We start from the raw sequence: 22,668 nt of genomic DNA on the forward strand, positions 1-22,668 counted from the left end.
ACGGTACGCTCCTGGCAGTACCTGCGACTCAAGGACGACGCGGATTTCATTCTTCTCAGAAAGTTTCGAAAGTCTTGCGCCCCTTTGAAGATCAAACTCGGGAAGAAATACTTCGTCCAGCCGAAACGCGTCGTGGTCACGATTAACACCGTGGTGATTACGACGCTCAAGTTCTTGTTGGCGATTAAGAAGAAGATTCAGTAAGTAGGGCTTTTAAATTAGGGGGTTTGAAACGTACGGATTTTGAGGTACAAGTTCAGCTGCATTCAGCATATGTTAATTAGCTTATGGTTATCTTTAGTACATAGATATTAATAATTAAATTGAAGGATAAGGTAAAAACTAGATAAATATGTTTAAACTTTAAAAAATTGTGGTTTGTAAAGTGGCCGAAATACCGTTGAAAACACGTCCTTTTAACGATGGGCATGCCGACAACACTATACATTGTGTCGCCAAATCAAGCAAATCTTAAACTGGGGGTTTGTTCTGGGGATTAGCTCCGCAGATTGCATCAGTTTAAAAGATGTGTACAAAATGCAAACTCGAAACGTTCGAAAAATTAATACTAATTGTTAAAAATGGGAATATTGTATGCAGTCTTTATGCTTTTAAATTACATCTGCACGAAATTAGTGCACATAAAATATTTTTAAACGTTTAATAACACCCACAAAAAATCCCCATTTTTATGCACGAAAATTCATAAAAATCATAGTGCAAATAATATTGTAATACTGCAATTTTTCTAAATACGATTTGATTAATTAAGAAATCATTGTGCTATTTCATGGGATGTATGTATTTCCTCATCATTTTAGTATCTTAATGTCAAACGATTTGTCAGTTCTTAATATGAAAAATGAATAAAGTTTTTAAACCTTGACTTAAATTATAACTCGTAGTTTAGATAAGCGAATCTTGCCCCCGTTTTATAGGGTATGAAAATATGTATAAAAATCCGTGGGTGGAAATCTGTATGGATTGTAGTTGCTCACAATAATGTGACCATCTTTCTTGCCCCCAATTCCAATGATTCCTCACAACAAGTACTGTTTGGTTATTATGAATGAACTCTGGGATTCTATGTCTCTTCCCTCTCATGGATTTTATAGCCTATCTGTGTCGATATCCCCCCAAAGGTAACGAGGTCCCTGAATCCAAAAAAGACATGTTAAAACTTTTATATTTCGAGACCGTGGTTACCATCTCATAATTTTCCTATTTCTCATCCGATTTGCAGTGCCAGCACGTGGACAACGTGTATGCAAATCTTCAACCCGGCGATAAGCGCAGAAAATCAATACGTCGACAACGAGTGAGACGAGTGAGGAAGGAAGCGATTTGACAAGTTCGACTGCCGTACAGAATCTCGAGCTCGCTCTTTACCCGAAACCACTGTCTGCACGGGTGACGACTGACGAGTATTCCCAATTTCGCCATACCTTTCCCATCTCGCATTTCTCATCGCATATGTCATTTTTGCATACATAATCTCCTCCACGTTGCCCATGTGCTGGCACTGCAAATCGCAATGGTGAGATTATGCCTTGGCGAATAATTCTAACTCGAAGGCGCCGTCATACCGTACGACGGTCACGAGATTTATCAATTTTTATGCGATTATGGGATTCAGCAATGAAATTACCTTTTAAATATCGACACAGATAAGCCTAAAATCAATCAGAGCGAAAAAGATAACCAACCCAAAAGTACAAAACCCCCGATTACCCCTTTCTTTTTGCGTGGAATCCAAGTCATCGAGGTCAAAGGGGTCACATTTCCTTTAAAAACTGCACCCAATTCCATTCCACCCACACATTTCCCAAGAGCATAAATATTTCCGCTTTTAACAAACAGTTCACAATTCGCACCAATTTTTAGAATGTTTCTCCTTCACATTTTGTAAATCTCCATCAAACTGACGAAATCCGGAGCAAATTCATCCCCAAAACCAAACAAACCCCATCTCATACATTATAAAAATGCATTTATTATCATGCAAATTCCTTTCATGATATCCACCAAATACAGAAATGCTCTTATATATGACACTTTTTTCATGCCCATCAAATAAAATCCACCCAAACACATTTCATTCATTTCGATTTACGATTGTCTTTTAATAACAGCCAGTTAATTCAACACGAAAATATGTATGAGTCAAGCTTGAGCCACGCATTTTTTTTTACCTGGCTCTCTCTCCACTAAGGATAAAAACAAAAAAAGTTATAAAATCAGTCTGAGATAAGGAAAACTAAAAAAAAACTGGAGAAGGTATACTTTGGCTTGTTTGTTTGTTTCTTGTGAGAAAATTGAGAAAAATTGACTAAAAAATTGATTAAAAAACTAAGAAAAAAAACTCCTTAGCGCTTCCAGCCTTCACCACCGATATCCGCGACGAGCGCGGGTCCCGCGGCCTCACCGCCCCATCCCCAACCACCATCGCCACCCGCACCAGCGCCGGGAGCGCCCCATCCCTTGTGTTCCAAAATGACGGGGGCGGCCTTCTCGTGGTGCTCGTGAACTTGGTGGGTGACTTCGTTGATGGGGATGACCTTGGTGACCTCCTGGACGGATGGGATGACCTTGTGTTGGGTCTTGTGATGTTGGTGGATCACGGGCTCGTGGACCTTGACAACGTGGAGGTTGTGCTTGTGGAGGTTGTGCTAGAAAGGGGGCAGAGGACACAATTTTAGATAATGCAAATTGTATATTGCAAAAAATGGGCGAAATCGTCACCTGATGGATGTTGTGTTGCTTAAGGATCTTCTGGTGGACGGTGTGCACGTGGACATTGTGCTATAAGAGTAAAATTCAGAAAATTAGGAAAGATTTCCAAGAATGCAGTTATTCTGCAGAAAATTGGGCAAAATTTCCAAGAAAATGCAGTTATTCGGAAGAAAATTGGGCAAAATTTACAAGAAAATGCAATTATTCGGAAGAAAATTTGCCAAAATTTGCAAGAACGTGCAATTATTCTGCAAAAATGACGCCACACTCACCTTATGCAAATGGTCTCGGAGGATGATCTTCTTCTGCTTGTTATGCTCATGGACTTGGTGTTGATGATGGTCAAAGTTTTTCACCTGTGGGTTAGAGGTCACATTTCAATAATTCACATCTAAATACACCCATTGACCCCTACACCTACCTGATGTTGATGGGTATCGTAATGATGCACTTTGTGGATATGCTTATGCGTCTCGATAACCTTTGGGGCCTCTCCCCACCCATCGCCACCCCCACCACCGCCGCCATAACCGCCCAAATCACCGCCGTCCCCTCCCCACCCACCTCCAACCGAGATGACTGGACCGCCACCCCATCCACCACCCCATCCCTTACCAAACAAGAGGGCGTTCTGTCAAGAAAATTCAAAAAATCACGTTAACAAACCCATTTTCGAGTCACTTTTCCTCCCGTTTTCAAACTTAACTCACCGACAACTGAAGGCTAATAGCCAACACGACCAGGGATCCGAAAGCCTTCATTTTGTCTCTGCGAAAACTTTCGATTTCTCAAAATTTTTCAAAAAGCCTGTCTTTTCTTAAGGTGGAGTTGGATGGATTGGAGGTGAGAAGTTGACTGTGAAGGAACGCTGTACCCCAACATCTTTATATACTCATGACCCCGGGAGCGTCGTCGTCTCGCCTCATCAAACGTTTGCATATTTGTAAAAAAAACCCAATATTCTAAAAGACAGGAAGGTATTCGAAAAAAGTCGCCTGCTTGCCTGCAACAACAGCAAAAAAATCAAAAGATTATTGTTACGTGGGTCACCCAGAATCGAAATGTCGACGAGGTGTACTCGTAATAATGAGAGAGGAAGGAAGGAAGTGGCCGATCAAATTATGGCTATGGCACCATCACCACCAAGGTAGGACTGCCTATTGGTCTAATAAGGGAGGAAGAAGAGGAAGTATGGCCCACATGACATGACGCCGTCGGATATGCACTTGGCTATCCAAAAGGTGCAGCTTGTGGTATGATGAGAGAGGTAGATCTCAACCACACAAAGTGCAACCAATTATTTAACTGCAGTTGCCTCCAAGACAAAAAAACATGTCTAATTAAGTCAGCAAATCGTACATCTTGTCATTTACGGCACGAAGTCGCACATCGCACCTCCAAGACCAAATAGGTTCCTCCGCAATTAGACGTTCTTGGCCACTCTTAACTGTAACATCATGTAACTTTGCTCAAAAATCCATAAATTATCGCGCGACCAAGTTATGGAACAAACTCCCACGCGATTGGGACCCAAACTTGAGCTACAACAAATATGTACAAGCTGTCCGTGAACACATCATTAATGCACGTGACGACCAATATTGTTATTGAGTCCATTAGATATTTTTTAGGTTAAATATATAGTTTTATCTACTTGTGTCATAGTTTTTAAACCAGTTTTGTAAACTGATAACTATTAACACGTGAATAAAGGTTTAAATCAATAAATCAAAACCTCCAAGCTTGAAATGAGTCGTAATCAATTAAGCAAACTCGCAGATCATTTTCACAAAACCAAACATTTTCAAAATATGGACACGATTTTTGAACAATTTTCAAATTCCGCTTTTCAAAATGTGTATGTAAGAAACAATGCCACGTGGTTTCTCCACGTGTTTAATGACTTGTAATCAATTAACAAAGATTATGCACGTGGTGGGGTCATCTCTCAAGTCGAAAAATCAAACATTTCCAAAATGTGGACAGTAAACGCTTGCACGCTTTTTGAACAATTTCCGAATTTCGTTTTTCAAAATGTGAACCACACCACAAACAACGCCATGTTTTTTAAACAATTTCCAAATTCGGTAGCATTTCTATTTTCATTTTCATATTGACTTAATTACATATACATACTCGCAAAAAATAAGTAAAAGAGTCGTCAATAACATGAATGAACCAGTTTACTTTAAATGGAAATCTGCTTATCTAATCAGATAAAAAGTTATGCATTCATGCAAGAATTCAGTCCAATTTCGAAAAAAAAGTCACTCACTCGTGGCTCGCATTGCATATTAATTTGCAGATTTGACAGCTTTTTAACCACCAATTTGACAAAGCTACCTACACGTAGAAACTCGACCAAAATTGCACATTTAACAACCACATAACACCACACCACACAATAAACGATAAACAAGTATCTCTTCGTTTCTTGCACGCGTATGTAAAAATTCCATATACGTAAAATTCATGGTATGCATTTCTTACTTATGTATTACCAATTCGCATACATAAAATAACCAGTTTCCTTCCCATCCATCCAACAATCAACGTGTAAATAATAAACACAAAATACATTCATTTTGATTAACTTACAATTGAGGTCTCCCAGCGTATGCTATTCCATTTTTGACCAAACTGTCGTAAACTTGAAATCGATCGCAAATTTAATTAGTATGAAATTTGCAAGGTTCCCAATGGGCACGTTTAGCAAAGATATTTGCATCCGAAGAAGAGAAAAGGCACAGTAAGTTTGGAACGTGTAAAATTTGACAACTTTTTTCTCCTCTTCGGATACAAATTTGCATATTAATTTATCTGCCAAAGGTACCCATTAGGAGATCGTGTCTTTTGCAAATGTGTGAGTAAATTAAGTATTTGCTATCTTTCTAAAGTGATAATTTTAGGTAGAAAAAAACTTCATAAATCGGGATGAATTAATTTTACACATATTGAACAAGTTGAACGCCAGTTTGTGGATTTTTGGAAAAAAGTAATATCAATTATTTAAAAGATATCATATTTAGCATGTCATAGCATAGCTTTTCTCCTCTGTGGATGCAAATATCTCGGCCAAACGTGCCCATTGGGAGATCGTGTCTTTCGCAAATTCCATCCTAATTAAATTTGCCATCGATTAATACTAATTTGCCCAAAACCTATTTGCACACGCTGGGAGACCTCCATTCTAAATCGGCCCAATAAAATATTCACCCTTTATAATTTACTCGCTCAATCTTCCTGCTAATTGCGAATTATGAACCGTCGTGATTATCCTTTTGTTACGTACGTGGTGTCGTTCTGCTCAACTTTGTGTTACGTATGTATCAGTGGCTGCGGAAGCCGTGGGGACATATGGGGCCATTAACATTGCAGGATATGGGTTTATACAACATGGACAGACGATATGGACATCGAATAACCGTGGGATGACATTGCCCCTCTGTCCCCTCAAGCTTCCGCGGCCACTGATCGTGTGTCCCGTTTCGATCTTGTTTAAGCATAATGATGATTAAGTAAATAAATGCGATGCATGGTAAAGAATAAACGATTAATATTTATGAATGCATATCCGCTCCATCCATGTACACAAATTTCAAAGATGTCAACAAACACACACAAATACAAATCGACTGCAGCCAAAAAGGGAAATTTTCAGGAAGTTAAATGATCTTTAACAAGTCGCCTTCAGCAGGAGGGCAAGCAGGCCAATAAATATGTAAGCAATGCATAATAAATAATTCTTCACTCTTCATCTGCACTGCTCCACTGATGGATGGATGAGATCACATTACCAACATTTTATTTACTTATTTCCCAAAAACAATGTACATTTTATATTCACAATTAGGGCAATCTCATCAAGTTAAAAAAGATACACATTTACAAACAAGTACCACAATTCCTTCGCCATAAAACTACTTAAATGGGGTGCATTTCTTGGAAAATTAAAGCAAAAAACTATGTAGATCAAACTTAAATATTATGTCATCTACCTGAATGTAAAGAGCCTTTTATGTAGATATCCACTTATCTACTTGTTTTTTTATTTAAAAAAAGTGTGACCTGACCTGACACGGGCCACGAGACTTGCATAGTTTATGGTGATTTTCAAAAAATATGTTTTCATAATTTGGAAAAAAAAACTTCCCATCCCGAGGAAAAATTTATAAATAGCTCGAAACCTAACCTAACCATACAAATAAATTGGGTATGCATGCATTGCATTTCTTGGAAAATTATATAAGAACAATAATTAGATCAAATTCAATGATATGTCGTCTACCTGAATGTACGCGTTTATTTACTTGTTTTTTTAATAAAAGTGTGACCTGACCCGAACAACTGTATATATTAATAACAATTACATAAGAAGACTTGTACACTTTATTTACAGGCATAATTTTCCGAAAATTGTTTTTTTTCATAATTTGAAAAAAAATCTCTCATCCCGAAGGAAAGCCTACAAAGTACCATAATTCCTTCATAAAAATAAATGGGGTATGCACCGCATTTCTTGGAAAATTACGACAAAAAACTAGATCAAAACCAAAAATATTATGTCGTCTACCTGAATGTACGCGTTTCATGCTTTTCCATTCATTCGCATTTATTCACTTGTTCTTTAATTAACTTAAAAAAGTGTGACCTCACCTGACACGAATAACTGTAACAAAAATATGTACATAAGACTTGCACAGTTCATTTACAATCATTATTTTCGAAAAATAGATTTCCCAAAATTTGAAAAAGAAATGAGGGGCCATAATTTTCTGGGGTAAAAAATGCATGCATGGAGAAAGTCGTCTGTCTTGAGAGGCGGATTGAGAATTTGAGACTCACAAAGCACAAGCCATCTGTTTCGGGGAGGAAATAGTTTTCAGTTCTTTTTTCTTCCCTTCCTAATTAAACTTGTCTTTAAAAGTTAATTATTATTTAACTATTTCGCTAATTCTATCAAGAAATTAGGAATTACACAAGTTAACAACATCGTCTTAATTAAAGTAGAGTATTTCAATTCAAGGGATGATTATATTTGCCTTTACAATTTAATTCTTATCGTTTAATTATTATTTCCCTATAAATTCCACAAATTATCAACATCGTCTTTCTTAATCTTAAGTAAAGTAGAGTATTTCAAGTAAAGCTTCGCAAAGGTAATTTATGCAGAACGATAATTAATTACATAATACAAAGAAAATTATTGTTGTTGACATTGTTGACCAATTTTTGTCCCAGGTTCATTTATTTATCTCTGAATTTCACAATTTACTAACAGTTTCCTTTAAATATTATTTATATTTTAAATAGCACAACTATCAACACTAGCTGACCTGCCCTCATCTCCTCCCCTCAAGGAAATTTTGCCAAGGAAAAATCACAATGGGAAGGTCAAAACGAGTGAGTAATTGGTATTTCTTTACTTAAAACTCTATCATTGATTTCGAAAGGTCACATTTCTACAGGAAATGACCTAAATAATTTGTCAAAATGGCGTATTTTAATCTTCATTCTTCCCAGAGTTTGAATTTCCAAGACTTGCGTGCCACACCCACAAAAAGACGAAACCCTGCCTGCGGAATACACCAGTCTTACGAGAATCCCGATTTTGTGAAGAAATTTACATTTTATCGCTGTCAAAATACTCTTATTTTTTTTAGAAAATCGTGAAAACAGTATTTTGACCGCGATAAAGAGTTAATTTCTTCACAAAAACCTGTATTTTCGTACGGCTGCTGCCTTCTCCATGCAAATTTTCGTCTTTTTGTGGGTGTTCCAACCCCGGAAATCCAAACCCTGTAAATAACTGGGCTCAAAAAATTACCATATTTCACCAAGTATTTTTCCCCACCTGCAAATTAATAAAAATCCATACTAATAATACTCCAAACTTTAAATTTCTATTTAAAAATCTATATTATTATTTCAATTCCCCAGATGAGCAGACAGTCACAGCAGAAGCCGCCGCCGCACTACCAGCGGCCGAAGAAGGTCATCCAAGCTTTCGTCTCGGCCTCGACGACGATCCACAATGCTGCCGGCAACACTCCAAAGGAGGAAGACCCTCTCATCACTGCCGCCAATCAGGGCGTCGACACATCGTCCTGTCCCTGTTGTGGCGAAAGGTTTAGATGCGTCGTGCAAGAGGATGACGACACGGATTATTTTAGCCAGACGGAAACAGAGTCGAGCGGGGATGAGGATTCCGCCGCCGAGATGGACAGCATGCTCGAAATGAATCGGATGAACATTCTCCTTTACGAACACGCCCGGACGCAAAGACTCCTCAAGAAAAATATCCATTACGCCAAGATTCTCATGTTGCAGAAGAATATGCGACAAAAGGTGCAGGACGAAGGGACTTTTATATAATTAACGTTCTATTGCATGCAGGTTTTGAATTCAAATTTCTGTGTCGCAACTTTCCATTCGTGTATTCAAATTGCGGTTTTGAAACGTGTGTCCATCTCCGTGCGTCTTTTTAAAAAATGAAGATTTTATTCCATCTAAAAATCGATAATGTTTTGGTTTGAAAAGTTAGGAGATTAGAATTTTGATTTTGTTTTCATGAGAAATTGATATTACGAAAAATTCAATAATGGAAGAAAAAAATCAAAATTATAACCTCCTATCTTATAAATCTAAAAATTATCGATTTTTGGATGCAATAAACTCTATTTTCAAAAACGCATGGCGATGGACACGTTTCAAAATAGCCATTTGAATACCTGCAAAAGGGAAAGTTAAGTCACAAAAATTTAAATTCAAACCCCACCTGCAATGAACCCTTAAACATTTTAATAGCAAAGTTCATTCCATTAACTGCTTCATTTATTAACCAATTAGCAATCGACCATTCTACAGCGGACGAACCAACTCAATTCCATGTTCACGTCCAACATTGAGGCCATCTTGCGACTCAGCGTGTGCGCCATTAACCTCCGGAAAAGGACCGACCTTCTCAGCAACGGGCTTATCGAAGTGCACAAACTGATTGAAGACTGGGACACGAGAATCGGAGAACTCGCCCCGATCCCGAAAGCGCTCCTGAAAGACGACAATTTCGTTCTCCCATCGGTCCTCGACATCTTCAAGGAAAAGTTTGGAACTAATATCGAGTCCATGAGTGAGGAGGAGTTTGACCGCGCTCTCAAAATCAGTATCGACGCTATCCCCGACCTACTACCGTAAGTTTTGTGGGTGGGTTGAAGAAGTGGTTCGTTTCTTGCGGGTGGGCTACATATTTCTGGAATTGCAAAGCAAGAAATGCGAGGTGCAAGAAAATGCAAGAAATATGCGCCATTTAGCCAGGCGCCGTATTATACGAACTATTCGGGCCGGGACGTCGTTTCTTGCGCCTTGCATTTCTTGCAGGTCAAAATACCTGCAAAAAAACCAGTTTCGTGCAGTTAAATATTTCTTATAAGTAATAACTTGCCAGAGTTTCGTTTCATGCAGGTGTGTCACATTTCTTGCAAAGAAAAGCAAAAACGCGAGAAATTCGAGGTACAAGAAACTGTCAGAATTTGTGCAATAAATATGCGCCATCCAGCCACGCGCCTTTGGCGCCTTATGAAGAATGGCGGCGTGACATCGTTTCTTGCGCCTTGCATTTCTTGCAGGTCAAAATACCTGCAAAAAACCACTTTATCCCCGTTATTTCTTGGAAGTATTTACTCCTACCCGAAACACTGGCTGATTTCCATCCACAAAAACTATTCCATAATAAAAAGTCTCTCTTCTTTCTTTCCAGGGACAACGACGCCTTCAACCAAACCGTGGCCAGTCTAGACGTCCAAAAAGTTCGGGCGGAGTGGGAAAATAAAGAGAATGAAATTCTCAGCAAAATTCATGACTTGGAAATCGAACTGGTCGAAGTTAGTGTTGAGTACTGCGTTCGAGGCAACCTTCCAGAAATCCAGGGGTACGAGTGGGCTCACGCGTTTGGGGATTCTCCCTCAGAAAGTGCCAGCCTAATTGGAGGTCAAGGAATGATCAAGCTGAAGAATGGGTACTTCATCCCGGACCCGGAAATTCTGGCCGTTGGATAGTCGTAACAAAAAGGATCTCTCAATTAATCAACGCCAAAAACAACAGTTTAAAATACCAACCAACTACTCAGAATTTTTCGGATTTTGCTGTGAGTTAAATTTTTTTATTGTATCAAAGTTACACGATTTCCGAGATATTTTAAGCAAAATTATTCATTCAGGGTTCTATTTTTATTCAAACTTTCTAAATATTTTTAAGGTTTAATCTACAAATTCATAGTTCAAAAAGATGAGCTCTGGTTTAGCTCATAAGTATTTTACGTCAAGATTGTGATATTTACGATTTATTGGTACCAATATTATTTTGTGTATCGATTATCAGTTATCGATCCATTATCTATTTTTATAATGAACGTCACCTTACATACATTTAACGAGTAACTGGTAAGAAATGTAACCATAAAGCCTGAGGAAGTCCCATAATATTTAACTCCAATTTATACAATTAAACGTGATATGTAAATTTCAGGTTTTACGACGTATTTTATGCAATCGAAACTTCATATTTCTATTTTTACTCAGTTTGTAAATATTTTCTAACGTCAAGTTTAATCAGTTTCGTTCCTCAACAAATTCATAGTTCAAAAAGAGAAGGTTTAGCTCTGGTTTAGCTCATAAATATTTTTCATGCGATACTAAAAAGTAAAATTTATTTATTGCTTGCAATGTTTAGCGTATCGATCAATTATCGGTCTTCCTCACATTATCTATTTTTATAATGAACGTCACTTTACAAATTACTGATAAGAAATGCAACCATGTATTAAGTCTGAAGCAGTGCCATAACATTTAACTCCTTATAATAATCCATTTAAACTAAACATCATACATGTGTAAATTCGTACTCAAATAACTTACTATTTTTTTTACACAAGTCATTTTATTTTATTTTATTTATTTTAGGCTATTTATTTACATATGTATGTACAATTATGAAAAATCCTACCAAGTCTGAACAGTTTTTTTTAATCTAAACATTTTTTCCAAAATTTTTAATTTCCATGTTCAGCTGTATGTACATACATTTCGAGATATTAAATTTCTGCATGATCAGATCAAATCAAGTCAAATATGAGTGACGCTTGCCAAATATTTTGCATATGACATGACATTCTCTCTCGTAGATACACACACACATTCGCAATATGAATATTATGCCTGCTCCGTCCGATTCGCAAATTCGCACTACCTTCGGTTCTCCGAGTTCTTCTACCCGTGTTCTTGGACCCAATTCAAATACACGACACGATATCATACCAAATACACCGCAGTTCACAAGTCCACATGGCTAGTTTCCATCAGATCAGCCATACGTGTAGAAGCACCACCAGTTTCGTCCCATAGCTATAGAGTTAATTGAACATTAAGCACAATAAGTTTCAATCATCATCACCATCATCACGTCATTGCCGAGTGGTTTCATTGTTCATTTCGTCCACAATTTACTTATGTACTTATTTAGAAGCTGTGATTTGTGAATCGTTTCGTGAAGAGCAGACTATTGTCTGTCTGTCTATCTGAGTATGCCAATTTCTGCTCACTTACTTTATGCTAATCTCAGGCTCAGTCATTGTATTGTGCATACATACACACTGGACAATGCAATATTTATTAAGTGTATGAAACGAGTTTTTGATTTAGTGCAGAATCTGTATTATTATTATAACAAATGCCATGGACTTTAGACGGCATTTAGGTAGACATCATTCATGATGAAATATGAGTGATGTGATTGGCAGAGTTTTATTTTATTATTATTCCGAATCAGGAATCTCGACGGGATCACATTTCATCGTACGAATAACGACTTCTTCCATTCTGCATACCAATGCCGTTTCTTCGCAATAATAATAATATCATGCACCACCAGTTTCTTTAAATCGCTTCTTCTCCATTCAATAATTTCCAAGTTTTCTTCCAAATTTTCCACCCCGTAAATTTTACATGACACAAAATGTCATCCTACTTGACGACATGGGACTACGTCGTTTTTGGCACTGTGCTCGTCATCTCGGCCGCAATCGGTGTGTACTACAGGTTCACGGGGGGACGCCAGAAAAATGTGGAGGTACAGAAATATTCAATTGTAAATTTCCCATTTTTTTGAAATCGTACTTTTTTTAACAAAAACGTATCATTTTTTTGCAGGAATATATGATGGCGAACAGTAAAATGTCCGCGACACCGGTCGCTTTCTCCCTGATGGCGAGCTTCATGTCGGCAATTACCATATTGGGCGTGTCCTCAGAAAATTACATGTACGGCACGCAGTTTCTCGTCATCAACATCAGCTACGTTTTGGCCACACCGATCGTCGCGTATATTTATTTACCCGTGTTTTATAGGTAATTAACCGAAAAAACCCGGGTTTTTATACCTATTTTGGAAATCTATTAATTATTTTATGCACATTTTTTTCCAGACTGAAAACCCTTTCCGTGTACGAGTACTTGGAACGAAGGTTCGGCAAAGGGACGCGTCTAGTCGGGTCGGCTGCATTTTCCCTGCAAATGATCCTTTACATGGGGATCGTCCTTTACGCGCCGGCCTTGGCGTTAAGCGCGGTCACCGGGTTGTCGAAGGTGGGCGCTATTTTGAGCATTGGAGCCGTCTGCACGTTCTACTCTTCCATCGGCGGAATGAAAGCGGTCCTCATCACGGACGTCTTTCAGGTTCCGTTCAAATTTTACGAGATTAAAGTATTTTGAGTAACAATGGCGAGTATGTAAATATTTGTATATATTTCAGAGCTTGTTAATGTTTGCTGCCGTGTACTGCGTCATCATTAAAGGGTCGATTGATCTCGGCGGCGTGGGAGAAATCTGGCGGATTGCGGAGGAAGGGGGGCGTATTCACTTTTTAAAGTAATTTGATAACCGACGTTTTCAAAATTTCCGTAACTTTCCCTGTGTCGAATTGGGTCAAAATTTCTGGAGCTTATCTGTAAATCACTCTTGCTTGAATCATGAGTGTCTTCTGAACATTTTTTTATTTTGTTCCCGAAAGTTTTGACCCAACAGAAGAGATTGGAAAAGTTACGGAAATTTTAGTTTTCTGCTTTCTAACTGCCTAATAAGAAAAATTTGAAATAGGTTGCTCGAATGTGTGGATATTTTCTTTCATACTAATTCATTTCCTCTTTCCCTTTTTCAGCTTCAGTCTGGATCCGACCGTACGACACACCGTGTTCACTCAAATTTTTGGAGGAATGTTTGTATATTTGAGTTTATACGCTGTTAACCAGGTAGTACAATTTCAAGTGTAACAAATTTAATTACATATGTAGCTAATTGTATATAAATAATAATAAATTAATTATTCTTAATCAGGCCCAAGTACAACGACTTTTGACAGTGAGGTGAATATACACAATTGCTTCTTTATAATTAATGTACAAGCTTTTAATTAAAAATAACGATGCTGATTTGCAGAGATCTCAAACGCTCCCAGTTCAGCCTCTGGTTGAGCCTGCCAATCCTCATGTTTCTCAGCTTATCGACAGCAATGGCAGGACTGACGATTTACGCCAAGTACAAAGATTGCGACCCTTTACTCACCAAACGAATTTGCTCCGCTGATCAAGTACGGCATCATTTTAACGAAATAGAAGTTAATGCTACAAACAATTATAATGATCATGACAAGCTTTTCACTCGGGGGCAGTCGGGGGGTTGTTTATGGGGATGAATTTGTTACAGATTGCAACAGTTTAATCGACTTCAATAATTAATATGTACAAAATGTGAACTCGAAGTATTCGAAAAATTGCCACTAATTTTTAAAATTTTGTCAAGAATTTAAATGTTTTTGGATCAATGTCTGAATGGAATTGCGTTGTTTCTGTTCAAAATGTGACCCCCTTGACCCCGACGACTTCGATTTCCAACAACAAGTAATGTGCAATTCAGAAATTATGTGAATTTTCGGATGTCACATCTCTTTGCACATTGCTTGTTGTGGAGAATCGAAGTAATCGGGGTCAAGGTGGTCGCAACCTGCCCATAATTTTTCTAAATATATTCCACTCTTGCCAAAATTTTAAAAATTAGCCCTAGTTTTTCGAATACTTCGTATTTTGCACATATTTTAAAAAATCTATACATCTAACACAATTTTTTTTGTCTATTTGCACAGCTACTTCCCCTCTTTGTCGTCGACTCGCTCGACAAACTCCCCGGACTGACGGGGCTCTTTATCGCCGGAATTCTCAGCGGTTCCTTATCCACCGTCTCGTCCGCCATCAACTCGCTGGCCGCCGTCTCCTGGGAAGATTATATCCATCCCTTGGTCCGCAAAGCGCGCGGGGTAAACAACCCCGTCGCCCCTGCGACGGTCTCCTTCGCCAACAAAATCCTCGCCCTGTGCTACGGCCTCGTCTGCATTGGGGTCGCCTTCCTCGCGGAAAAGTTCACCGGCGTGCTGCAAGCGAGTCTCACCATTTTCGGCGTCGTGGGCGGACCACTCCTCGCTCTTTTCACGTTGGGCATGATGTTCCCCTTCACCAGCCAGAGGGCCGTCGTCCCAGCCTTCCTGATTTCACTAGGGTTAGGATTATGGATGGGATTTGGAGGTCCGAAACCGGAAATACAGAGATTAAGTGGGGGCACGACGTGTCCACAGTATGGAAACGAGACCGTTTTTCCTGTGGCGAACTGCAAGCCGGGGAATCCGCTGAGTGACAAGTAGGCAAAGATCTTACTTAAAGTTGTCTAATCCTTTAACGACTCGAAGACTCATCGTCAAAATCAGCACGTTTTTAATCATTTCTCGGCTATGGGAATTTATTTTAAAATTCTGGACGACAAATTTGTAGTCAGTGAGTTGATTAATGGAATGGCGTTGAGTTTTTTGAGCCAGTTTCGACTAGTTTGAATTTTTCTGAAGGATTCTTCAACTTGAGATCTCCTCCTTCAAAAAGGGTCAAAATTTGTAATGTACATTTCTTAAAAAATTGGCAACTCCCTGCTCTACAAATTCGTCGTCCAGAATTTTAAAACAAATTCCCAGAGGAGGAAAATAATTAAAAATGTGTTACGATTTAGGTGATGAGTCAACGAGTTCTACTGTCATTAGTAAAGTAATTTTAAAAGATTGTAGCGTTGAAAATCCGATCTAAATTATTTTGTCTTCTCGGTAATATAATTACTGGACAGATTTTTTTACTCAGCATTTTAAAATAAATTCCCATACGAGTTTTTTTGAGATAGTTTCGATTAGTTCCAATTTTTCTGAAGACTTCTTAAACTCTTTCAAAAAGTGTCAAAATCTGGAGTGAATATTTTTTTAATTGGGCACGACCTGCTCTACAAATTTGTCGATCAAAATTTTGAAATAAATTTCCAGAGTCGAGCAACGATTTTCAGAAAAATTGGAACTCGTCAAAAGTGCTTAAAAACTCACCGACATTCTATTAGGTAATCAACTCACCGACTACAAATTCGTCATCCAGAATTTAAAAATAAATTCCCAAACCGAGAAATGACTTAAAATGTCTCGTTTTTAAAGACGAGTCATCGAATCCTGCATAAGTTGTAATAATTATCCTAACAATGCGATGGTGTGAAGTGTAACCCTCCGATTTGGCTGAAATTTTAAAATTAGGTGGTCCAAGCCAATACAACTAACGTTTCTTCAGGCAGTTTGTGCGATGGTGAGAGTTACTCAAAATATTTGAGGTCAAAGTTCAAAAAACGACCGACTTTTTTCAGGCGGAGTGAGAAAACTCCACTTCCATTCTCTTCCCCTCGCTTTGATTTTCACTCCGAAAAATAATTCATTTCAACAATTTTAAATTTAATTTTTTATAGAAAAATATTAATTATTCATTCCACATGTGACTATATGATTATTTTCATAAAAGTCCACAAAACAATACGATAAACTGCACCAGCTGAATTTGATGAATGTGGGATTGCCACAATTCAGGTCGCAACTAATATTTTTTTCTCTAAAACAAACTTCGCTTACATTTTTAAACTCGGGCTTTTCGTCATCACCCCATGATCCGCTTGAGTACCAACAATATCGAATCACAGGAGCATTTAAAATATTAATATATAATTGGATATTAGAATAACCAACGCTTTCGAAATGGAAAGCAAGTTAAGTTTTTCCATGTTTATTTGCCGTTGGCGAATTTATAAATTAACTTTTATGTAAATTTGTACTAGAAATAAGTAAAAATCTCACTTATTTAATTATAAATTAAATTAAGTATGTATAATGCGTATTAATTGCTCTTTAAGCTATAATTACTAATGTTTATTTTTTATTATTTTGCATCAAAGCTTGTGCTTGAGCATGAAGGCGTATGCATGAGCGAGACGCCTGAATAAAATCAAAGCGAGGGGAAGAGAATGGAAGTGGAGTTTTCTCACTCCGCCTGAAAAAAGTCGGCCGTTTTTTGAACTTTGACCTCAAATATTTTGAGTAACTCTCACCATCGCACAAACTGCCTGAAGAAACGTTAGTTGTATTGGCTTGGACCACCTAATTTTAAAATTTCAGCCAAATCGGAGGGTTACACTTCACACCATCGCATTGTAAGTAATTTCCCCTCCATATTTTTCCAGGCTACCCGAAGACTACTTTTACCTCTACCGAATTTCCTACCAGTGGTACACCCTCATCACCTTCACCATCACGCTCATCCTCGGCTGTCTCTTCAGTATGTGTGCCCCCCAACGAGAAAAAGTCGACCAGTCTCTCTTGAGTCCGGCCATTTCGAAAATAATGCAGCCCAAGAAGGCCTCCTCCTACTCGACAGAGTTATCTTCTTCCAAGAAGAAGAACAACAATGAGAACGAGCCGCCCCACTCGCCGAGTCCCAGCCCCACAAACGAGCTCGAATCCAGCCCCAATAAACCCATCCTTCCTCAGGAACCAATTACCAGCAGCAGTATTATTTTAGAAAATAGTGATAAATTAAAATTCAGGAAATCTTGTGATTCAGATATTCAACAAAATTTACCTGGTGAAAAAATGTGATTAATTTTTAAAAGAATCTGCTCACAAGAAATGTTACATATCAAAATCAGAGCTGTATTTATAGACAGTTAGTTAGAGATTTATTTAGAAAGTGCAAAAATTGGGAACAAATCATCCAGAATTATATGCGTTTTAGTAGTAGCATTTATTTATTTATTATCAAATTAATTATGTATGTATTTTTCTATGCTTAAAGATTTATTGGATTTGTTAAATATGTATTTACATTCAATATCAAGATTGGATTATAAATAATACAAGATAATTTATTGTATCGAGTTATTTACGAGGAATTAATCACCTATTTATTTCTTATTACAAAAAAATAATTATTTCAATGTAGCACAAGTAATTCTCCCAGCGTATGCTCACAGATTTTGGCCAAAATGCCAATTAATATTGAATTTGCAAAAGACGCGATCTCCCAATGGGCATGTTTGGCAGAGATATTTGCATACAAGGAGGAGAAAATGGGTCCTAAAGTTCACAAATTTTACACTTTGCAAATTTACTCCACATTCGGAGAAACTGCGAATTTGTATCTCCTCAAAATTTAATCATTGCGAAATTGTCTTTTGAAAATTTCATACTAATCGAATTTATGATCGACTGACACTAATTTGTCAAAATCTGTGCGAATACGTTACGACATGTCTCTGTTAATTTAATTAATTGCTTAATTAATTAATTACTCCTCGACCCCCACCAGGCTGCCCGGCTTGCGTGCCTTCACCACCGCCCAGAACGGATGTGGCGACATGACCGTGCCCAAAATCGGTTCTGTCGAAGGCTTCCCATGTTCCGGAGATAGTTCGAAAGTGTAGCGTTGCAGGAACGAGGTGAAAAACTTGAACAAATTTGCTTTCGCTAAAACCTCACCGGCACAGATTCTTTTTCCTAAAGTCATAATATTATTTATTATTAACTTGTGTAACGATAAGCAATCTTATGCATTAGATGTGCTTACCCAATCCAAAAGCCATAATTTTTTGGGCGTTGATAACATTTTTCTTTGCGTCTAAAAATCTCTCCGGTCTAAACACCAGTGGATCGCCCCATGTTTCTTCACTATAGTTGGAACTGTACAAGCTAAAGACGCCCATCGTACCCTAAAATCAAGCATCAATTCAAGTTTAATTCAGGTCCTAATTCTTATAAAAAAATATGTTCAAATTATGTTAATTAACGTGAGAAATCTGCATGTTTCTAAATCATTTCTCTTCTTTGGGAATTTATTTCAAAATTCTGGACGACAAATTTGTAGAGAAGCGAGTTGCCAATTTTTTGAAAATATGTACTCCGGATTTTGACAGTTTTTGGCGGAGGAGATCTCAAGTTTAAGAAGCCTTCAGAAAAATTGGAACTCGTCGAAACTGGCTTCAAAAACTCAACGCCATTCCATTAATCAACTTTCACTGACTACAAATTTATCGTTCAGAATTTTAAAATAAATTCCCAGAGACGAGAAACGATTAAAAATGTACTGATTTTGACCTGATTAGTCATTGAATCTACATTAACTGACCTTTTTTATGAAGTAATCCCCATTGTAATGATCCATACTTGCTGCTCTGCTAAAGATCGGAACCACCGTCGCGATTCGTTGCACTTCCAGCAAAACGGCTTCCGTGTAGGGCATCCTAATTCAGGCAACAATCACTTAAAAATTCATCACTATGCAAAATGCACTCGTTAATCGTCCCAAATTACCTTTTATTGTCCAGCGTGCAAGGGAAGTTTGAGGGGTCGACGACTTGGTCAATCTCGATTTGCACCTTTCTCTGAACTTCCGGGTATAAAATCATATAAACGAAGGCGAACTCCATCGTTGAGCTGGTCGTTTCCGTCCCAGCCAGGAAAAAATCCAACGCCAAGACCAGAAACTGCTCCTCTGTTCGTTATAAATTACAAGAAAATCAAGATAAGCCCATAAAACTAACTGATTGATAAGTGTAAAGCACATACCGGTGTAATAATTGAATTCGGGCGTGTCATTAGCGTGGGCATCAATCTCGGTGAGAAACACGTCGATGAAATCTCTCTGCTCAATCTTGTACTTTCCACCCTTCCTCCGCTCGTCTAGGATGCTCTGCAAATTTAATTGCGAATTATCAAAGGTGGTCAAAATACTTCGTTAAAGAGAGCATTTTGAGTTCTGTTCTTCCCAGGGTTTGGGTTTCAGGGGGCTTTTACACCCACAAAAAGACGACAATCTGCGTGGCGAATACAACCCTTCACACTAAAATACAGGTTTTGTGAAGAAATCAACTTTACCTATCACTGTGGAACTACTTCATTTTTAGAAATCGTGAAAATAACGTATCTTGATCCGATAAAAACTTAATTTCCCTGTAAAACCTCTATTTTCGTGTGAATATAGCATTTTCCTGGTAGATTTTCGTCTTTTTGTGGGTGCAACACCCTCGGAAATCAAAACCCTGGGAAGAACCTAGCTCAAAATCCCGCATGTTGCCAAAGTAGATATTCCCCTTCCATCTTCTGATTATTAATCCCATTCTTAACACTTTCCATACCTTAAACATGCCATGAATCTCATTCAAAAATTTCTTCCTCTCTCTCCCCCGTTTCGTAAAGCGTGGCAGAATATGTCTCAGAAAAGGATACGCCGCAATGATGTCCTCTCCCACGGCCAGCAACCGCACAATCTGCGACATCAAGTGAACCAAGAGCTGGAGCTGTTTGTCATCCTCGGAGAACCGGAAGCCGGCGATCAGCGACCAAATAATGTTCAGGGCGGACACGGAGAAGAACTTTTTCATGCAGACGACATCGCTACCCTCTTTTCGGGCAGACTCCATCCGGGCGAGCAAATGCTCCAACTCCTCCTCGATAAAGGTCTCTTGACTCTTTTGCTTCCCGAAACCAAAGTCACGCAAAGTCCGGAGGGAAAAGCGACGCAATTCTTTCCAGGATTCGCCATTCCCGAAAAATATTCCTGTAAAAAAGTACAATATCACAAAATGAGTGAAAGTGACCACTTGCACGAAATAACGCCAAGTGTTTTCTTGCAGCTATTTTGACCTGCAAGAAATGTTAAATGGCGCATATTTCTTGCACTTTCTTGCACCTCGCATTTCATTTCATCCATTTCATGCTTACGACGATTTCGAGGAATAATCTTATGGTTTTAAACTAATCTTAAGATCGGAAAAATTTTGCTTACGGACATTATGAATGTACAAATAAGAAATCCGATTGGATTTCGAGTCGAAATTTTCGACTGGAAAGTACGAGCGTACTCGACAGACAGACAACCATGACCGGTACATAATCCCCGACTCGGGCTAAAAACATGCATGAATCCGAAATGTTCTTGCAGTTTTGCACCTCGCATTTCTTGCGCTTCTTCCTTCCCAGTGCAAGAAATATATGTAGCAAACCACCAACAAGAAACGAAACACTGCACAAAATGTTTGCCCAAAATCTCCATAAACTTTCAAAATATTTACCCAATTCTTTTCCAAAAGATCTTTCCAAAATCCACGAATCGACATAACGATCTGACCAGAGATCCGAACTCAGTTGATCCCGAATGGTCTCATAGTCGTCAAAGATGACTTGGTAGGTGGACCCGAAATGCATCGACATCACGTGACCATACTGTTTCGAAAGAGTTCGAAGCACTTTGTAGGGCGGGATCCCCTTCTTTGTCTCGCTCGAGAGGAGGGGCAAATTCCCAAGGATGAAAGAGGGCGGAGGGCCTACGCAACATTTCAAATTAAAAATCATACACCAAATTTCCAGGGGTGGTCAAAATTCTTTGTCAAAATCAGTATTTTGATCTCCATTTTTCCCAGGGTTTGGATTTCCAGGCTGGAACACCCATAAATTTACCTGGAGAATACAACAGTCAGTCGAAATTCCTAGTTTTCTGAAGAAATTAACTTTTCATCGCTGCTAAAAAACCTTATTTTTAAAAAATTGTGGAAAAAATATATTTTTAACCCCAAGGAAAAGTTAATTTCTTCACAAAACCCGTGTTTTCGTACGACTGTTGCTTTCTCCACGTAAATTTTCATCTTTTTATGTGTGTTCCACCCCCGGAAATCCAAACGTTTGGATTTCCGGGGGTGGAACGGAGCTCGGTTCTGTCCAGGGTTTGCAACCCTGGACAGAACCGAGCTCAAAATACTCCATTTTCCCAAAATACTTTCCCCACCTCTGTCCTTTCCTATGTAATTAATTGTCCCCTTGAAAATAAATTCTTACCTGGCGGAAGCTTCTTCTTCGGCTCGTCGTCATCCTTGATGAAATATTTATAAATCAGGGCTCCCGTCACGAAGAGGAAAATCCACGTCCAGAACATGACGAATTATTTATTGCAGAGGTAACAGGGAACAGAGCAGCACCGTCAGCAGAACAAGCCGTCTAATTATAACCACCAGACTACTGATGATGCTTTCTCCAATTAAGGAAGTAATGTGACCAGGTTTCGCTCTAAATACTTGCATGACACCATTATTTTTGCATACCTACATAAATTCTTGCATGGAAAAGAATCATAATCTCATCGCATCAGGGTGACAAAGAAGTGAAGGACTAAATATATCTCAGCGTACATTTCTACAGATTTGTCCCCATTTTCCAACAAATTCGTCAAGTGGGCCATTCCTAAATGGAATATCACCCAGTAAAAGAATGCAGCCAGCGACAGGGTCAAAAATTTAATTGAATTGAACATGAAAGATATTTACATACGGACTCTGTATTTAATTGTTTAATCAAACATTTTATCAGTTTTTGTCACCCAGCATGAAATGAAATCAATGCAGGCTGGAAAATCACGTCGGGCGGCTGGAAAGTACAAGGATCAATAATCAATAATCAATTACGAGATTATTTTATCTCTCCAAGTTTGGAATATTAAATGGAA

At 38.3% G+C, this 22,668-nt stretch overlaps 4 protein-coding genes across 5 annotated transcripts; 2 read left to right on the forward strand and 2 right to left on the reverse strand.

The window, feature by feature from the left end:
* Positions 1 to 2,098: 2,098 nt before the first annotated feature.
* Positions 2,099 to 3,603, reverse strand: LOC110855933. The gene is made up of 5 exons (XM_022104362.2): positions 3,444 to 3,603; positions 3,155 to 3,364; positions 3,006 to 3,089; positions 2,743 to 2,802; positions 2,099 to 2,669 (listed from the first exon to the last, which is right to left on the reverse strand). Exons 1-5 carry the CDS (start codon positions 3,492 to 3,494, stop codon positions 2,367 to 2,369), a joined length of 708 nt encoding a protein of 235 aa, XP_021960054.1. The 5' UTR covers positions 3,495 to 3,603; the 3' UTR covers positions 2,099 to 2,366.
* Positions 3,604 to 7,585: 3,982 nt separating this feature from the next.
* On the forward strand, positions 7,586 to 11,857 carry LOC110855910. 2 transcript variants are annotated; one of them, XM_022104324.2, is made up of 5 exons: positions 7,586 to 7,892; positions 8,047 to 8,136; positions 8,674 to 9,081; positions 9,583 to 9,923; positions 10,490 to 11,857. In XM_022104324.2, the coding sequence occupies exons 2-5, from the start codon at positions 8,119 to 8,121 to the stop codon at positions 10,785 to 10,787; spliced, it is 1,065 nt and encodes a 354-aa protein (XP_021960016.1). In that variant the 5' UTR covers positions 7,586 to 7,892; positions 8,047 to 8,118; the 3' UTR covers positions 10,788 to 11,857. The 2 variants fall into 2 exon arrangements, with proteins under 2 accessions (XP_021960016.1, XP_035712521.1); XM_035856628.1 differs by lacking the exon at positions 7,586 to 7,892 and adding an exon at positions 7,955 to 7,974.
* A 205-nt stretch (positions 11,858 to 12,062) lies between these two features.
* Positions 12,063 to 18,078, forward strand: LOC110855919 (putative sodium-dependent multivitamin transporter). The gene is made up of 9 exons (XM_022104335.2): positions 12,063 to 12,855; positions 12,936 to 13,132; positions 13,210 to 13,459; positions 13,536 to 13,651; positions 13,941 to 14,031; positions 14,117 to 14,145; positions 14,219 to 14,369; positions 14,922 to 15,469; positions 17,360 to 18,078. The coding sequence occupies exons 1-9, from the start codon at positions 12,742 to 12,744 to the stop codon at positions 17,772 to 17,774; spliced, it is 1,911 nt and encodes a 636-aa protein (XP_021960027.1). The 5' UTR covers positions 12,063 to 12,741; the 3' UTR covers positions 17,775 to 18,078.
* Positions 17,952 to 22,251, reverse strand: LOC110855920 (methyl farnesoate epoxidase). Its single transcript, XM_022104337.2, has 8 exons — positions 22,005 to 22,251; positions 21,245 to 21,496; positions 20,309 to 20,730; positions 19,740 to 19,863; positions 19,485 to 19,665; positions 19,300 to 19,414; positions 18,742 to 18,883; positions 17,952 to 18,671 (listed from the first exon to the last, which is right to left on the reverse strand). The coding sequence occupies exons 1-8, from the start codon at positions 22,099 to 22,101 to the stop codon at positions 18,463 to 18,465; spliced, it is 1,542 nt and encodes a 513-aa protein (XP_021960029.1). The 5' UTR covers positions 22,102 to 22,251; the 3' UTR covers positions 17,952 to 18,462.
* Between the last annotated feature and the right edge of the window lie 417 nt (positions 22,252 to 22,668).

This window comes from Folsomia candida, unplaced genomic scaffold, assembly GCF_002217175.1.
Source record: "Folsomia candida strain VU population unplaced genomic scaffold, ASM221717v1 Fcan01_Sc014, whole genome shotgun sequence".
Taxonomy (NCBI): domain Eukaryota; kingdom Metazoa; phylum Arthropoda; class Collembola; order Entomobryomorpha; family Isotomidae; genus Folsomia; species Folsomia candida.

What these genes read in the sequence shown, in the direction of transcription:
- LOC110855933 (XM_022104362.2), bottom strand. Translation starts at nt 3,494, where the DNA reads ATGAAGGCTTTCGGATCCCTGGTCGTGTTGGCTATTAGCCTTCAGTTG. An exon ending in CTATTAGCCTTCAGTTGTCG is followed by an intron (nt 3,365 to 3,443) that starts GTGAGTTAAGTT and finishes TTTTCTTGACAG; the next exon opens with AACGCCCTCTTGTTTGGTAA. An exon ending in ACGATACCCATCAACATCAG is followed by an intron (nt 3,090 to 3,154) that starts GTAGGTGTAGGG and finishes TCTAACCCACAG; the next exon opens with GTGAAAAACTTTGACCATCA.
- LOC110855910 (XM_022104324.2), top strand. An exon ending in AGAAGAATATGCGACAAAAG is followed by an intron (nt 9,082 to 9,582) that starts GTGCAGGACGAA and finishes TTAACCAATTAG; the next exon opens with CAATCGACCATTCTACAGCG. An exon ending in GCTATCCCCGACCTACTACC is followed by an intron (nt 9,924 to 10,489) that starts GTAAGTTTTGTG and finishes CTTTCTTTCCAG; the next exon opens with GGACAACGACGCCTTCAACC.
- LOC110855919 (XM_022104335.2), top strand. Translation starts at nt 12,742, where the DNA reads ATGTCATCCTACTTGACGACATGGGACTACGTCGTTTTTGGCACTGTG. An exon ending in TATTTACCCGTGTTTTATAG is followed by an intron (nt 13,133 to 13,209) that starts GTAATTAACCGA and finishes ATTTTTTTCCAG; the next exon opens with ACTGAAAACCCTTTCCGTGT. An exon ending in GAATTTGCTCCGCTGATCAA is followed by an intron (nt 14,370 to 14,921) that starts GTACGGCATCAT and finishes CTATTTGCACAG; the next exon opens with CTACTTCCCCTCTTTGTCGT.
- LOC110855920 (XM_022104337.2), bottom strand. Translation starts at nt 22,101, where the DNA reads ATGTTCTGGACGTGGATTTTCCTCTTCGTGACGGGAGCCCTGATTTAT. An exon ending in AGATTCATGGCATGTTTAAG is followed by an intron (nt 19,864 to 20,308) that starts GTATGGAAAGTG and finishes TTAAATTTGCAG; the next exon opens with AGCATCCTAGACGAGCGGAG. An exon ending in GGGATTACTTCATAAAAAAG is followed by an intron (nt 18,884 to 19,299) that starts GTCAGTTAATGT and finishes GCTTGATTTTAG; the next exon opens with GGTACGATGGGCGTCTTTAG.